The 17,024-nt window shown below is 40.9% G+C and overlaps 1 protein-coding gene across 3 annotated transcripts in view; it reads right to left on the bottom strand.

The window, feature by feature from the left end:
• rptor (regulatory associated protein of MTOR, complex 1) overlaps positions 1-17,024 on the bottom strand; it is a 176,272-nt gene that overhangs the window by 146,636 nt on the left and 12,612 nt on the right. For all 3 annotated transcript variants that reach the window (XM_079500161.1, XM_079500162.1, XM_079500163.1), the window contains exons 3-4: positions 6,179-6,281; positions 4,374-4,456 (exon numbers count right to left, since the gene is read on the bottom strand). In XM_079500161.1, the coding sequence (XP_079356287.1) occupies positions 4,374-4,456; positions 6,179-6,281 (186 nt within the window). The remainder of the gene's footprint in view (positions 1-4,373; positions 4,457-6,178; positions 6,282-17,024) is intronic.

Here is a 17,024-nt window from a genome sequence, read left to right as displayed (position 1 = left end):
CCCCAGGCATCCTGGGGGTCTGCGACGCATAGCCAGGGGGTCCGTGAAATATTTTTTTCAGTGAATTGTGTGATATGTGAGCTTACCATAATCACAGTAATATTCCATCATTCAAGGGCCTTTGGATAGAAATGAAACTGCAGAGGCTGAGTGTCTGTGACCTGTGCTGTATGACCAACTGATGGTCGCTGACGCTTAATTGATCCATCAAGAAAGGCAATTATGTTTCTGCACTGTCAAATAGGTCTACATCTATTCTAAGATAGCATCTTAAATAAATGTTGTGAAAATGTGTGTTGATTGAAAAGTTTTAATACAAATAGTTCCAATAGCATCTAAATGTAAGGTTGCAGATATGCTTATCGGCGAGGATGAGGGGGTACCTGGGAAAAGTTCTTCCCCCCAAGGGGTACCTGGGCCAAAAAACGTTTGGGAACCCCTGATCTATACATCGCATTACCCACACTGTACCTAATTTGGTGTTCATATATTAGAACGGGACCTAGTAATTACAATTTAGGCATTTAACAGACACTCTTAATCCAGAGCGGTTTACAGTAAGCAAGAACACAAGGTAGAAATGGTCATCAAGGATCATAAGTAAGCTAAGAATAATCAAATTATATCTTGCAATGGAGAGAATTCCTGGCATGGAAGCTTCAGATAGTGACAGAACACTCAACACAGGCATGAGCAAGAGAGAGAAAAATGAGCATGAAAGAGAATTAAAAAGCAGGGCACTCAGACCAAGAAATGAAGAGAGGTTAAGTGAAACATTTTAATATAAGTCATTTCATGTATTTCTATGATCCCAGGGTTCTGAAACAAAAATGTAAAACAATCTGCCCGCATGCTCTTTTATATGTGTATGCCTCTGGAGACGATGAGGCCAAACAGCCATGGACAAACAACAAACAGAAGAGTCTCTTCACGTAACAAAGCTCTACTGAATAGAGATGGGCATGGCACCTTGAGGTTCTAACTTCTAATAGAAACCTCTATTGAATGTCTGCGATGGTTTCAGAATTAAGCCATGAAACAGGATTGTTTAAACTTTAATAGAACAAGTGCACTGCTACGGAACTAAAACAAAGAGAAGAGAACATATTACTCATATTTTAACTTCAGTCGTTGCTAGTTTATTACTAGTATTGATTTAAAGGGTAAGACCACTTTTTTAGAGGTTTGGGTTGTGTCGTTACCTTGCCATGATGTAACTCCAAATTGCCCCAGTGATTAGAAATTGATAATTCAAAATGTGCTCTTCATTGACTTACATTGTACGCTGAAACAGCTCTCAAAGTCACTATTTTAATGAACCCCAAGAACTTGGGATTCTGAATATGTTAAGCGGCTTTTTTTTTAATCTTAACCCCACACCCCAGCACCAACCACCAGTAAAAAAAAAAAAAAAGAAAAGGAAAATAATAACAACTAACTAAAACTTAAAGCTAGATTTAGTAAATTAACAAAAAATTATACTTAATAACATTTATAAAATGAATTGAACTATTAAATTATTGACAATATTTGACAACCCTACTCTGAAACAGTCTCAAATTAAAGGAGCCTGTAAGGTAGAAATTGAGGGCACCAAGAAATAAAATAAAAAAAGAGATTGTTTCTGCGTGTTGGGCTAGACTCGAGTGACAAAGGATGAAGACATTTAACCTGAGCCTCTGTTGGCCCACTGACAAGAATGTACATTGAGCAGCTTTGCAGCCTGCAGTCGGGTGTCACTTTCATTCAAACTCTTTATGAGTGACTGGCTGCTAGAAAGCTTTCATAGCACTACATCAGAGGGACCGCACACAATCACAAAGAAAAATAATGCAGAACTTGTAAAAGCCATATTGCATACTTATGATATAATGTTAACCCTAGGACACTATCTATTAAAATGCTGTTTTAGACCGTATGCGACACATCATGGCCATGCCATGATGCAATGATATTGTTTCACCCAAAAGGTCAACCACTCAGCAATGAAAAGTATGTTTTCATTGCACCTGGTTGGACACCACTAGCGAGCTAAATCTGGCACAGGAAGCAAGCTATTACAAGCTGCACCCCAGGGGCACTTCCAAGGCCCAAAATAGGAAACGCACAGTTGGACAGTACTTGGGGTAATTTGCATCCACAGTGCAAGCAGTCGACTCCAAGCCAGGAAAAAGCGGTGATAGAGGCCATTACATCATCATTTATGAATCTAGTACAAGTAAAAAGCATTTATAGCAAACAAGACTAACTGTGAAAAAGAGCAAATTGAGGATAGACAACACAAAAGGCGGTAAAACCAACGCAGATGAATGTTTAGGTAAGTGGTATTAAAAGAGGAGGTAGGGTAAAGAAAGAACCTGAGTGTTGCGGGCAGCAGACACGACAGTGTTTACTCTGTGTTACTGACTGACTACAAGGGTCAATGTGAGTCGAGAAGGCAAACAGAGGGATTGAGTCAGCACAAAACAGCACTCGCCGAGTATATGACATGAACCTATTAGTGCTACTTTTGGTCTACTGTGTATAATCCTGAGTTAAGTTAAATCCTTGAGTGTACAAAATGACAATTTCTATAAAATGAACACTCTCGCGATTTTAAAGTGACTAGCCTCTGCTGACTCAAGTTATACTGGTACTTAATTTTTTGAAAGAAACCGAGCAGTAAGTAGGCTTCATGTAATCACATTAAGAACATTTTAGTTGTGTCTACTGTCTAGGAGGTGTAGTATAGTGAGAACTTGAAGCACTGCTCTGTTAGTGCACGGGTTCTGTAGTGCACAGAGTCCTAGGGCTAGACGCAAGAGCAGCGTTCTCACCCTCCCACACACCACCAACACAATCGACCCCACGGGTGATCCTACAGTAAGCCCACGCTCTTGCTCTCTTTCTCTCTCTCTCTCCCTCCCCCGCACCCCCCAACTCACTTTCTCTGGAGATGTGCTCCATCTCCACGAAATACATTTCCCTCTCTTAGTTTAGTATTTTACAGCTGATGGCAAACGTTGTTTTTTGGAAGGTGGGAGGAGGTGGCCTTCAGACACAGGTGACAAAGTACAGTCTGTGTTCAAAATGTTTCCTTGCAGTAAGTTATTGTGCGACTTAAAGCAACAATATTATGTGAGTATGATCATTGGGTTAACTCTGTCAAACCCTCTCATGCTCTGCCTTCTCTGTGTGTATGTGAGCTTGGGCGTGACAAGTGTTTTCTTCACAACTGCATCTCCATGCAGCAAATCCATCAGTACACAAATCCTCTCCTCAATGAAGAAACATCCTTCTCTTCTTTCAATTTGTTCCCTTTGACCATTTCTCCTCATTTGCTGCCACCCGAACTCTTCCAGAAATCCCACACACACACACACAGGAGCGTGGAGCAAATTAGACTACCGCCCTATTTCTATTCTTAGCTCCATCTCGAAAGTGATGGAAAAAATTGTCTATGAACAGGTTGAAAAGTATCTTGCCACTAAAAAACGAATGTACGAATTCCAATCTGGCTTCCGAACGAACATCCCACTCCACTGAGACATGCCTCCTCTATTTGAGCGACCACATCAAACACGAGGTGGATACTAGCAAATACTGCGGCATGGTCATGCTGGACCTCCAATAAAGAAACTATTTTGGATCAAATAGTCATCTCAGCAAGGCAGATGGCTTGGTTAGAGTGGGTGATAATACAATCACACAAAAAGATGAAATTACCTACCTACCTGGAGGCAAATCATTCCGGTGATAAAATGGCCACCAACTTAACGCATTTCCGTGTTCCACCGTTGTGCACATAAACAAATGAAACAAACCCTCAAATATACACTTATACACAGTCACAGAGTCAAACGCAAACACAGGAAAATGTATAATATGGAGTGTCTGTCACACTGGTAACTCTTCTCAGACTTGAAGAGTGTCTTCAGGCTAGAAAGTCTGATTAGAAGCAACATCTCCCGCTGCTCTGGGATCTGAGCTTCTGGAACAGAGCGGAACGCAAACGCCAGTTGAGGAGCTGGGTGGTTTTATGTGACGCAATGCACTCTGACACTTTGTGCAATCACACAGCGGTGTAGAAGGAACACATTTGCATTCATTTTCAGAACACACTTGAATGGCGTGTGGTTAGGTAGGTGAAGGTGACAATCACAGTTATGACAGCTTATCTGAAAATATCTCCTGCAACAAAAACTCTGCGCATCTGGTATACAAAGCATGTGTGTGTGTGTGTCTGTGTGTCTGTGTGTCTGTGTCTGTGTCTGTGTGCGCGTGCGCGCGTGCGTGCGTGCGTGCGTGCGTGCGTGCGTGCGTGCGTGCGTGCGTGCGTGCGTGCATGTGTGTGTAAGGGGCAGAAAGAGTCTGTTACATGGGAACTCACTCACCCTGGGTTGCCAGTTCTCATATTGCTTCTGCAGATTGGCCCCAATGGTCTCCAGGGCTTTCTGTGGGCTCATTGACAGAGGGTCTGGCAAGCAAACACACAGAGGCAGTGTGTGAGCACACTTACAGTATATCCAGGTGTCACACCATGCCACAAACACTTTATTCAACACAGTAAAATAAAAATAAGGCAAATACGAATTCCTCAACCCATATAATGTATACATTATTATGAGTCAACATGAAAGAAAAACTAATCTAGCCCCATAAATACAGAACCAACTCGATCATAGCAGTGTGAATAAAACCAGCTGTCAGCAGCAGCATGACCAGGCATTTCTTTATGAATCTGCCATTTTCTCATCAAATCAGACAAGGTGTTTGGAAAAGTGGCGACTGCACCACAGGTTGAAATAATGATGAGTTTGTCAATATGGCATAAAAAGCTGCAGGATATAGATTGAGGCCGGGGATATCAAATTATGCCCAGCAGGCAGGCAGAGAATAACATATTGACAAAATTGCAGGAGATATTGATATACTTCATGTAGGGACAATTCAAGCATTGTGACTATAGTGATGATGAATGAAGCTTCAACAAGAAAGTGTAAATCAGCATTATGAGTCCATTTGCAAGGCTTCAATACGATACTCAATGTGCATATGAATTAGTAGCATTTTGGAATTAAGCCAGTTAACATATTAGTGTGGTTATCTAATTCTAATTTTTAAAAAATAAGTTCAAACATAATCAGTGGCTACAAAACTGAATTCTCTAAACTATGAGCCTGCAAGTAAAGAGGGAAAAACTAGAGACGGATGGCAATGTGTTTAACAGGACAACAACTGTGGTCACATGAATAGTTTCTAACTGGTCATTGTCTCTACTTCTGTTTCACACGGTCTGGGTCTGATTTTGATTATGTTCATTATTAATTTGATTGGGTTTTAGACTAGTGTTATTCTATGTTGAACACCTTAGCTTGGATATGTATGCTTAAAATAACGAACATGTACTTTGCAAGCCAAAGAGTACATATTTGTGAATTGATGTCACTGATCACATGACCCCAAGTTCTAGACCTCCAGTTCTAGGCTAAAAAGAAGGGGGGGACCTTTTTTATTATTTCCACACAACAACTCTAAAGTATATTAATGACATAGTTCAATGTTGAAAATTAGTGGTATTCCCCTTTAAGTAAAATGAACAGAACAGCCAATCTTCAGAATGCGTACACCCTACACCGTGGCTCTCGTCTACAACAACAAGATCAGGTGTGTTTGCTGTCAAATACTACATATCAATGTCTAGACATTGATATGTAGTTACTCTCAAAACAGGTGTATATATAAACTTCTGAGAAAGTATTTCTTTAGCAATTTGATCTACAATTTGATCATGTCTGGCTATATAAATATATAATCGCTTCCCTTGTATGTAACCAGCTCATGACCGGCTGGTTACCAAATTGTTACGCTGCATTAATCAGAAGGACCTGCAAGCGTGCCTTCAGACAGTGAAATGGACAAAATGTCACCTCCGATTGCAGCACTGCTGAACATATCGTAAAATGGGAAAAGGAATGATCAGCAGATGTCAAAGATGACAACTTCCCCAGAAGCTTTAAACTAGTCCAATGTTCCAGTTGATGGTTTTATTTTAGAGCCTATGTTGGAAGTTTGCATAGTGATCAGTCAGCATCAATAGAAGTCTCACTCTACATAGATGTGATGCTGGTAACTGTGTCGACACTGAACCGTTTCGGTGCCACGGATAGCAGTATATGCGTGTAACATATTCACTCACCTATCCAGCACTCCAGCCGGGCACAGGGGGAGGTCTTGACCACATCAGGAGGGTCTACTCCTACGTTGAGACACAAGACCAGGGCTACGCTCACCGTCTTCATCTGAGGAGAGCGGGAATAACAGTCAACAGATCTAAAAGTATAAGCACCGTACTTCCGTCTTCAACGGAACACACAGAATTAACACTACTACAGAAATATTGCATTGGTTAAAGGCACACATGAAACAAATACAACTATAAAAGGTGTGCATGCACTAAAACATGCATAGACCTTGCCCTTTGGCACCAGTGCAGGGGTTGAACTTGACACTAAGGTCTCAGAGGCACTTGCCCATCAGGGCAAGTACAGGTCATGTTCCACTTGCCCAAAGGTCATGCCCACTTGCCCGAAAAGTAAATCGGCCATTATAAAATGACTTTAATGAACGGTGTAAATCAAGTGTCTGCCTTCCTGCTGCAGCATGACAATGCTGTCAAACCATGGCCCAGGAATTGTGCTGACGACAAACTGTTCAACTCCCTGACTGCTTCACTGTGGAGCAACCGTGAAAAAGATGTACTGAACAGCTCCTAGATATGAATGTTTGTGACGGCTGGAATATGAAGCAAAAGAGAATCATGCTCCTTCCTCTGACAAGGTCTGACAGGTCTAGCGTTGTGCTGTTGTGCACAGTAGGGTTGTGCTGATTGACGATGACATGGTGATGATGATGGAGCCTGGCCGATATGGGATTTCTGAGACCGTTAAGGATTTCTGGTGGGTACAATTCACCAATTACCAACGTGATGGTCTATTCTATATGGATTGTACACCGATACTGACAAGGCTGTTTTCTTAAACAACTTTTAGAAGAAAATATATATATTTAAAGGGGTATTTCACTTTTAAACACTTCCAAGGTCATTTTACATCTACTCAGTTTGCACCACATACAGTTTCAAGTTGCTTGATTGAATATTTAGAAGCATATCTTAATATTGTAAACATAGTACAAAATCAATTTTAACCTCTTGAGCCCCATTGCCCCCGCCGGCGGGGGCAGCGGCTGTCCACCTCATGAACAGCTCTCAGCGGGTAAATGGAGACCCAATTGCTCTCCGGTTCCAACTCCGATGTTTTTGATTTTCCCCCCTGGACCCCCTGGGGTTTAAGTAACCCATTTAGGACTGGGGCAGATTATAAAAACGCCTTCAAGTTTTCTGAAAAACCCAACTCAAAAATGTTATGGGTAACACTTTAGAATAACTATCCGTTATAACTAGTTAATAGATCATTCATAAACTGTTAGTTATAACGGATAGTTATTCTAAAGTGTTACCCTGAAGGGTAAAAAGACTAAAAGGGTTTCCCGTCCTGATAAGTTAGCAGTTAGCAGCAGAGAGGAATGCAACTGGGAAAAAGTGACTTTTGAAGTAAGTAATGCGTGTTTTGAAAGACTAAATATTACAATGAAGTAGCATCCATCAGCTTATCCATACCATCTTAGACACATTTATGGACCAGTAAGGCCAAATTCCATTGTCCCAATTATTACTAGTTTAATGTAATACATAATTATATAACAATTGACAATAAGTGTTAGAAAGGTTAATTTAATATTGCCTTAGACTCCATAACTAATTTGTTTGCATTTTGACAGTAGTCAAAAAGGTCGGGGGTATTTAGAGAAGGTACGGGCGATGTTAACTAGTTTCCTGATTTCATGCCTTAACCAGAGTACTCTGTATCCTGGTTTCTGCGCATGTGAACATAATTACTGTCTTTTGAACTTTGGAATTATTTTAAATATGCTCAAGATCAGGTGAATATTCTGACTTGAATCTGTAATTAGTGGTAAGATACTATAAAGAACTCTTCAGCTTCAACACAGATACAAGTGGAATATAATGTTTTCAGACTAATAAAAGCATATAAACTTATATTTGGAAAATAAAAAAGGTATTAGGCATAGTTGGAATTACCAATGAAAGTGAAATGCTCAGAAGCGAAAGAATGGACCAATTCAAACAATTTACACACCCACCCTCTATATGTTGCTCAAATGATCGAAAAATTGGTCACAAGTCAAAATAGATACATTTGCCTAAACCTAGAACAACACAGGCTGACTGTTTGGTTATAGACAGCATATAGAGCTAACACAAACAGCAACATCTGGTAAACACTGTTGTAAGGAGATACAGCAGCTGCATGTCTCTCAATGCAGTGACATTCTGTGATAATTTGCCATAATCATAGTAAAAAAAGTATCATATTCGGCCAAATAGAACGAGACTGAGTGTTGGGGGTGTGTCAGCTATGTCAGAAGATAACAGGGGGTGCACAGCCAAAAAAGTTTGAGGACCGCTGGACTAGGGTACCAGGCTGGGGTTTTTATTTTTTCATGAATTAATTAAGCTTAGATGTAGTGGTTCTCAATCAGTGGTCCTTGAAGGGGTTCCAGGTGATCCCCAGCTAAATGATGGAGAGTTGGTAACCAAATGGACCCTTATAGATCTTTAACTCTTGAGAGTGTAAAATGAATTCATTTTCAGGGCAAGACCCCATTTGAAAAGATATGGCAGGGCTCTTGCAGTGATTCTGATCATTTTAATTTGAAGGATGACCAGTTTGACATGCATAGGCTACTGACCCCAATGTAATGCCATTATATCTGGGACCTCAATTTATTATAATAACTTTTATTTATTTATTTTTATATCGCAAAATCAATGTCAACTTAACAAATGGAACCAAATGGACCATAACAGGTCCATTTGGTTCCATGTGTACACTCTCTGTATCAAAGTCCTTGAATATGATTAAGGATTACTGTCATTATGGTAATCTCACACTTCATACTAGTGCACACACCATACCTGTAACTTTGATTAGCCCTAAAAAATAAATCTTCCAGGGGCCACAAGGGGGCGCCTCACGGGCCACAAATGGCCTACTGGGGAACCCTGGTCTATGGTGTGGAATACAAAAATGGACAAAGTTTTTCTGCAATGTTTCCAGCAGAGCAGACTTCTCATTCTGTGGCCCTTAATGACCAAGTGAATAGAAAAAACACAGTATGTCATGACATCACAGGTTAATCTCTATTCCTTGAGCTTTTGGGCCTGTGGCTCCCTGGCTAATGTCCACTCAGACACACACAACATCCGTACTTTACTGTTCGCGAAAGAATATTTTCTGAATCAGGACGCAGGTCATTCCACTACAAAGCTCCATTTGACTGGAACAATCTTCCTCTTTCTCTCAGATCAGTTACCTCTCCTGGTCGCTTCAGGACTTTCTTGTACTCGCACCTCGAAACAACCTGTTCATGCTACTAACATTACTTATTGCATCTCAAGGGGCTTATTACATCTGAAATTAACTGGCCTGAGCTAACGTGTTCTGGTGGTTTCTGGTCTGAGATTTGCGCACGCCCTGATTGGATCTCACCGATCTGTCTGTCAGCCCCGGCCCCTCCTCTCCACCCAGTACATAATTTGGAGCGACGCCCACCCGGAAGGGTTGACTCCCACTTCTAGACCAGAGCGGCCAATGCATTCCCCCAGGCTTTCAATTTTTGCGCCGACGAAAATGAAAGCCTGGGTACCGAGGCTAGAAATTAACTATGTCTATTGTCTATTAACTAACCCATGTCTATGATGCATTATGAACATTACTTAATGGATTACAATCTGCTTATAACGCTGTATATTTTTAGTTATAAGAACACATTAATGCTCACAATGCATTATAACAATAATCATAAACTGATTCTGAAGCAGTATATACTTATACGGTCAATTATTATAGTCGCTATAATCGTTTAAAGCAGAAAATGACCAAATATGACAAAATCATGTATTTTATTACCATGCATTGCAATGTTACCATTCCATTAACACTATGCATCCCATATATATCATGCATTATACAATCTGCTAATAACACTGTATAATTATAAATAAATAATAATAAATAAATGCTAATAGCTTAAATTAGGGGCAATTGACAAATCAGCCAATGCTCAATGCCCATGAGCAAGATCAGATTGAATGGCCAACCCATTGAGGAGAAAAATAGATGCAGACAGACAGGATAGTTGTATCTGCCATTATGTTTTATCACAAAATCGTCTTGGGGTTATGTGGGCTGCAGGCTGCAGCATTAAAAGTGTTGAATCACTGGTGTTCTCTGACTGCTTGTCTACTGAGTCAATGGCAGGGATCGATAGGGAAAGGTAATTGTTGATGGACGTTCTCAGGTGGGGATGTGCAGAGTCACAGGTTCATCAGTGTTTGTCTTCCTTGTTAATTAACACTAGCATGTCTGAGGTCATTTTGACAGTTTTTGAGATTTTGAAGTTGATTATCTTTGCCCATGAAGCTTGCAGAAGGTTCCCCTTCCATGACGGGCGGCGGTGGCTCAGGGGTAGAGTGGAGGGGTAGAGTGGCTGGATGGTAACCGTGAGGTTGCCAGTTCGAACCCGGGCTCCCCCAGAGTTACTGTCGAAGTGTCCTTGAGCAAGACACTGAACCCCAAATTGCTCCTGATGTGCTAGTTGGTGCCTTGCATGGTTTCCGCTGCCATCGGTGTATGAATGTGTGTGAATGGGTGAATGTAATGCACAATCTCTGTAAAGCGCCTTGGATAAAGGCGCTATATAAATGCACCATTTACCATTTACCATGACTATCATCATCCATCACCATTCTATCATCTCAGACATTTTTGACATTTTAAACATTTTCTAAATATGAATTTAATCACATGCTACTTGTGTCCCTTTTTTCTTCATGCTAGTGTTTTAATCGTTTACCCGCCAGGAACATAGGAATATTAACACGTAGAATCTTGTAGCCTGCCACAAACGGAAAAGCCGTTTTAACAGCGATGTATTCATTAATGCATGTTTTAATACGATCGTATCGAAATCTACCGTCCGTTAGCTTTGTTATGCTTCTGACACAATGGGCGCGGCCATTTTGAAAATGCGCGCGCATCCACTAACATTGCCGGCTCTGTTTTCAGACGGCTTTATCTCACAGAAGCGACATTGCAGAGGACGCTTTGTCCCAGACAAGCGTTTTCAACGGCCTGTAGCAGGCGCTGTGATACTCGCGGTCCACTTTTTCCACCATCGACCGAGAGAACGAGCACCAGCTTCGTCAACACACACGGAATGGTTTCATAGTAAAATGCGATACGGATATTTGGCTCTTCAAAGTAAGTGTCACGCGTGATTAAACCATGGCAATACGCAATCGAGGGATTAATTAATGGCGGCAGGCTAAGAGTTAAGAGCCTGTGAGCGATGTCAGTAGTAGCCATGGTGGGACAGACCTAGACAATATGCTTAACAGAAAACCTCAACCTTTAGAAAGATGAAAGATTTGAACCTTTGTGGCCTCTTGGCTCCAATTAGCCGTAAGGTCAAGTTGGTCAACCACAAATCTCTGCCGAGTCTGACAACAAGCCAACGGCTGAAAATCTATTGTAAGATGACGTGAGTCTCAGCTCACAGGAATAATTAAGTACAGTGATTACAACAGCTCATGCTCAACCACATTATTTGCCTACCCACTAGTACAGAGGTAGGCAACCTGTACAGGGGTAGGCAACCTGTACAGGGGTAGGCAACCTCAGGCACGTGTGCCAAGATCACTGGCACACTGACATAACAGGGGAAAGAGGATTTGTTTTGAAATGGTGTCCAAAAGTGTAAATTAAATTAAATCCCCTCACATTTGTGTATGCAAATTACATCCTGTACATAATTCTACATTCATTCGAACTATCTGGCGATTCAATTATCCACCCATGAAAATGATTATCAGTATTGTTCTGTTATTGTCCAGACAATAAAAACGTTATGGCTAGAACACAAGCCAAACACATTGACCCCAGTGAGGATAGGCAGGCTGGGGTTTGCCCTTTAAAATAACACAACTGAATTGACAACTGGCCTCTAGGCGATATTAAGGCCACGGTCCAAAAGAAAATACAGCCTTTACTCCCATGTTTGGCGAAATGTCAGGGAAATCTGTTGAAGAACAAGTAGTAAAACAGCATTTTGTGTTTTTTCTATCTCACACAATGGGAATATCAATGAAGGCACCCCTTTGTCTTCCAGACTATTTTCAGCTAGACAGAAACAGCTGAGCAAGTATCGAACTGTTTGCAAGTTGATTTATATCATTTTAATAATGAACTAATGCAAGCAAGCAGATTTGGGTATATAATTGGCTACCTTAAAATCCAGTCTACATTATGATCCAAGGTGAATTTAGTCAATGTTTGCACAGTGGACAGCATAGACCCATTTGCAACAGAATATTTGAATAGGAGAGTTTAGTGGATATACTAATTTCTAGTTTCGTTCCGGGAGTTAATCCTTCCGACAATCTTTATAAACATACAGCAGATTTGAACTCGATGCCAAGATGATTAACATCATAATATAATCAGCCTTAATGAAATTGTTTGTTTACAGCCAGCTTCGAATACAATGCAATTAATATTATGTTTGATACTCATTTACATAACAATAATAGAGATGAATGGGAGATCGTGTTTTTCAGTTTCGTCTCATCATTACATTGCAGGATGGCATTTAGGTGTGACAGTGGCCAGATGCGATTCCCATCACATTTTTTTAATTTGTCAGCTCATTTATTCCCTATTCATTCACTTTCCCAGACACACAACCACCATTTATTTCAATGGAGTCACCACGGTGGCAAAGTCTGATTCTATAATTGCAGAGGTTAGCCAGTTTTAACCTCATGGATGTTAAAAAAAAAATCCCCTCTCCCCCTGCCCCAATATCTCTCCCTCTCTCTCTCTCATTACCAGGCAACAGTGCAGCACTATCTCTCTCTCTCTGTTTCTGGCACAACAGCGCCACTTTTGCCCCTACTGGTACTCATAGTAACATAGTCGCATAGCACAACACATGGTCACATAGGTTAAGACAGACATTGCTGTTCCTTGGAGTGGTTGCACCACTCAAAAAAGCACTGACCAATACGAAATAGCACTCTACTGAGGCTTATGTGAACACCCCAGACAGTTTTTAAGTTGCTCGATTCAGTATTTACTAGATATCTGATATTCATTTTAGCTGCCCCGCCCCCTTCCTATACCAGCCTATTGTAACTTCATTTTAACCATGATGATAGATTCATCGAAAATATCTGGGGTTTTTTTTCTGGTGACTGATATTGTCCTAATACGTGAAGGGGCAGTGGTTTTTTATTTACAGAAAAACGAACGGATGTTTTTGTTGAATCTATCATGGTAAATAATATAATAGAGTTTGAAGTTATAATGGGTTTGTATAGGAAGGGGGCGTAGCAACTAAAAAGAACATCATATCATCATACCATAATTCAGTCAATGTCTGTCTGAATGTGTGTCTGTCACTGTGACTGCCGTAGCTCCTCACTGCCTGCACCAATCGCTCCCACTTTTCACACAGGCATTGACCATAATAATATGGAGGTTCCAATTTAACAAATTATGAATTAATAATGAATTTATTAGTGAATTAAAAATGTGAAAACGCACCCAGGGCGCAGTATATAGTATATCAAATTACTGAATCGAGCAACTTAAAAACTGTCAGGGGGTTCTCATAAGCCTGAGTAGATGATGAAATGAACAAAAGTTTTTTTGAAAGTGAAATATCCCTTTAAATCCTTTAAACTTAGCAAACTAATATTAAGTTGAACAGGGTTAGCTCTCTACTTAATTATTATTGTATAAATATATTATATAATTATTAATTGTGGGGGGGTAATAGTTGGCATACTATAAACGTGTATTGAAAATATACTATACTAATGAACATCGTACTAACATAATATTACTTGCAATGCACACGTTCCATTGGTTGCCCTAAATGTTAATAAAATCACACCCGTGTGAAGTGAGGGGCGCCAATATATTAAAGTCTAACTCATGTTGATTAGGTGATGTAATGGTGATGTAAAACAAACAGTGCCAACACAAACATTAAATGCCATTAACAATGAAGAGACAATATGACGTACATTTTCATTGTCAATGGCGTTTTTAAAACATTAAACCTGTATATAGGAGGGGCTAGCGGAATATTTGTAAATAACTTACAAATAAACACCAAAGGCAAACTAGCAGGAGTGTGATAAGATCTAAAAATCACACCCGTGTGAAGTGAGGGCCGCTCTTATAAATGGTAAATGGTGCATTTATATAGTGCCATAGGTTGTGCATTACATTCACACACACATTCATACAATGAGGGCGGCGGAAACCATGCAAGGCACCAACCAGCACATCAGGAGCAATTAGGGGTTCAGTGTCTTGCTCAAGGACACTTCGACACTAACTCTGGGGGGGCCCGGGTTCGAACTAGCAACCTTGCGGTTACCATCCAGCAACTCTACTACTGAGCCACCGTCGCCACCTCATGCTATCATGCTATGATTAGGTGATGTAAAACAAACGGTGTCAAAACAAACATTACATTCTCTTATTGTTAAGGGGATGTGTTTGTTTGTTTGTTGTTTGTGTTAGGGACAAGATGACGTAAATTTTCCCTTCATTGTCAATGGCATTTTTAAAACAAACATTGAACTAAAAACAAACATTAAACCTGTATATAGGAGGGGCTAGCTCCCCTCAAAGAGGAAACGCGGCAAAAGGAAATTGGACAAGCAATAAGCTGAGCAGGGAAAAACTGGGCTAGGGCTCTGTTCCTCTATAACAAGTGGCTCTTTATCAAGTGGGTGGAGCAGGACTGTTAATTTGATTGTTATCATTAATCTGAGGGGAAAGCCTAAACAAAATTACATTTTAATACAGGCCTGCTGGACCTCATGGATTTCCGATAATCCCATAAATCCTTCCTGTGTGTGAGAAGAAAGGAGAGTGAGAGTGAGTGAGTGAGTGAGGGGGGGGGGGGGGGGGGGATATGACGGAACATCTGATCTGAGAATGACCACAGGCTTTAAGCATGCTCTGCTCTCTGGCTGAGAGAGAGAGATGCAGAGAGCACGTGAAAGACAGACCAGAACATACATGTGCATTGCGTGCATGCGTTGACTTCCAGTGTAAGCTCATGTGTGTAATCGGTGGCTGTGCTGCTCTCATTAATAACCACGCATGGTACTCCAGGGGAGTCCTTTACACTGCAATGCAGCCCCAAGCACCTCTCACCAGACTCACCATATTGTGGATCAATGGCCCCTGATTATTCCATTTGTTAGGCCTGCAATAAATGAAGGCTATTAAAACAATGGGGAGCATTGATCTCCTTCAGGCGTGCTACAGTATAGCAAGCTTGCGGCAACAGGTCAGCCATTGGAGACCTTTGCTGCAAATCTGGAAGACAGTCAAACTTAATTTATCAAGCTACAGTAACAATGGGTCTCATCGCGACAGGTCGCATCGTTAGCGTGAATCTTATTTTCAGCAAGTGGCACGGTCATGCAAAGAGGTATAAAAAAAGCGTACAGTATTAAAATGTTTTTATGTGGACATGACCACCAGTTCATTAAGTATGCCTGGTTAGCCTGGTTGGTGGTGATCCACCTGAACTGAAGCCGCACAGCTGTTGTTGTATGATGATAAAGGGAGAGGGGATAGGGGAGGGGATGATAGTGTGATGTCATATCATTGTATTTTTCATTGGTACGTTTGACTGTCAAGGTTTCAGCCACCAGGAAGAAACCCTAAATACAAAGGGAAGACATCATTGCACATAACAAGTTAACAACCACACCAAGGGGTCTAATGAAGTACTGTCACCTAAACATAGGGGTTTCATAAACACATGAAACATTGGACATGGAGCCTCCGCCCTACTCCTCCCACCCAACACTCCCTGCTGACAGGTGCCGGCCCAGCCTGTAGGAGTACGTGCAGTGACAAATATCACCCTCCCCACCAGGCTTCAGTTCCCTCCTCCGAACACAGGCCAACTGTGTTCATATAGACACTCGACAAAGCCGGATGCACCGCAGTGGATTCAAACCCCCAGCCTCTTTGAAAAGAGTTTTCCATTCATTGAAAAACAGGAGACAAAACAATTGTTTTTGTCTCCCGTTTATCCAAGGAGGATGTCTGATTATACTTTTTACAAAGCACCAATCTGCTCCATACTCGCCCAGTAGCAAACACATTCACACTTGGGAACCTGTCGACCATGTAGTACTGTACAGCTCCTGATTACTGTTGACCACAGGGAGGCCGTTTCATCCTGACCTTTTAAATGTGTATGGAAAGCCTATAGCCTAACTGGTCAGAACTTTGCAGTTTATACCACTCCCCTCAACACAGAGCTATCTCTTCTAACGACTACAATAACCTATTTTTCATACTAACAAGCGGTCCTCCTCAGTCCATCTGAAGCCTTCACCATTAACCTTTCTTTGGTTGCTATGACAATAAAACATGGAATGGTAAATTTGAACTAAGATGGAGTGATTGTTTAGATGAAAGCAGCAGGCTGAAACCCATATATAAGCAATTAGTGGACTTGATAAAGCTACCTGCCTTCTGTAGAGTCTTCCAAATCCCCAATGCGTGAAAATGAAGAGCGTCTGCCCAGGGCATACGATGAGAAATATGACTTCATGACAAATGAGTGTTATAAGAATCGTATAAGAAACACTAGACTCCACGTATTTATATGCGCTATGCAAATCCATTATCGTTTTATCCATCCTTGACTTTAAATCTATTCTAGCTAATGGGCTGTGTACATTGATTCAATTCAACTAATGATACACAGTGTAAAGTACCACAGAATAGCTGCACACTCGTTTCCTCATCATTACAAGTGGTTTGGCTATTGATAATGTGTTGATTAATTAATTA

The sequence above is a fragment of the Electrona antarctica genome, assembly GCF_951216825.1.
Source record: "Electrona antarctica genome assembly, chromosome: 4".
Lineage (NCBI taxonomy): Eukaryota > Metazoa > Chordata > Actinopteri > Myctophiformes > Myctophidae > Electrona > Electrona antarctica.
The sequence above is the reverse complement of the archived record's forward strand: the minus strand, read 5'-3'. Positions and strand labels throughout refer to the sequence as shown.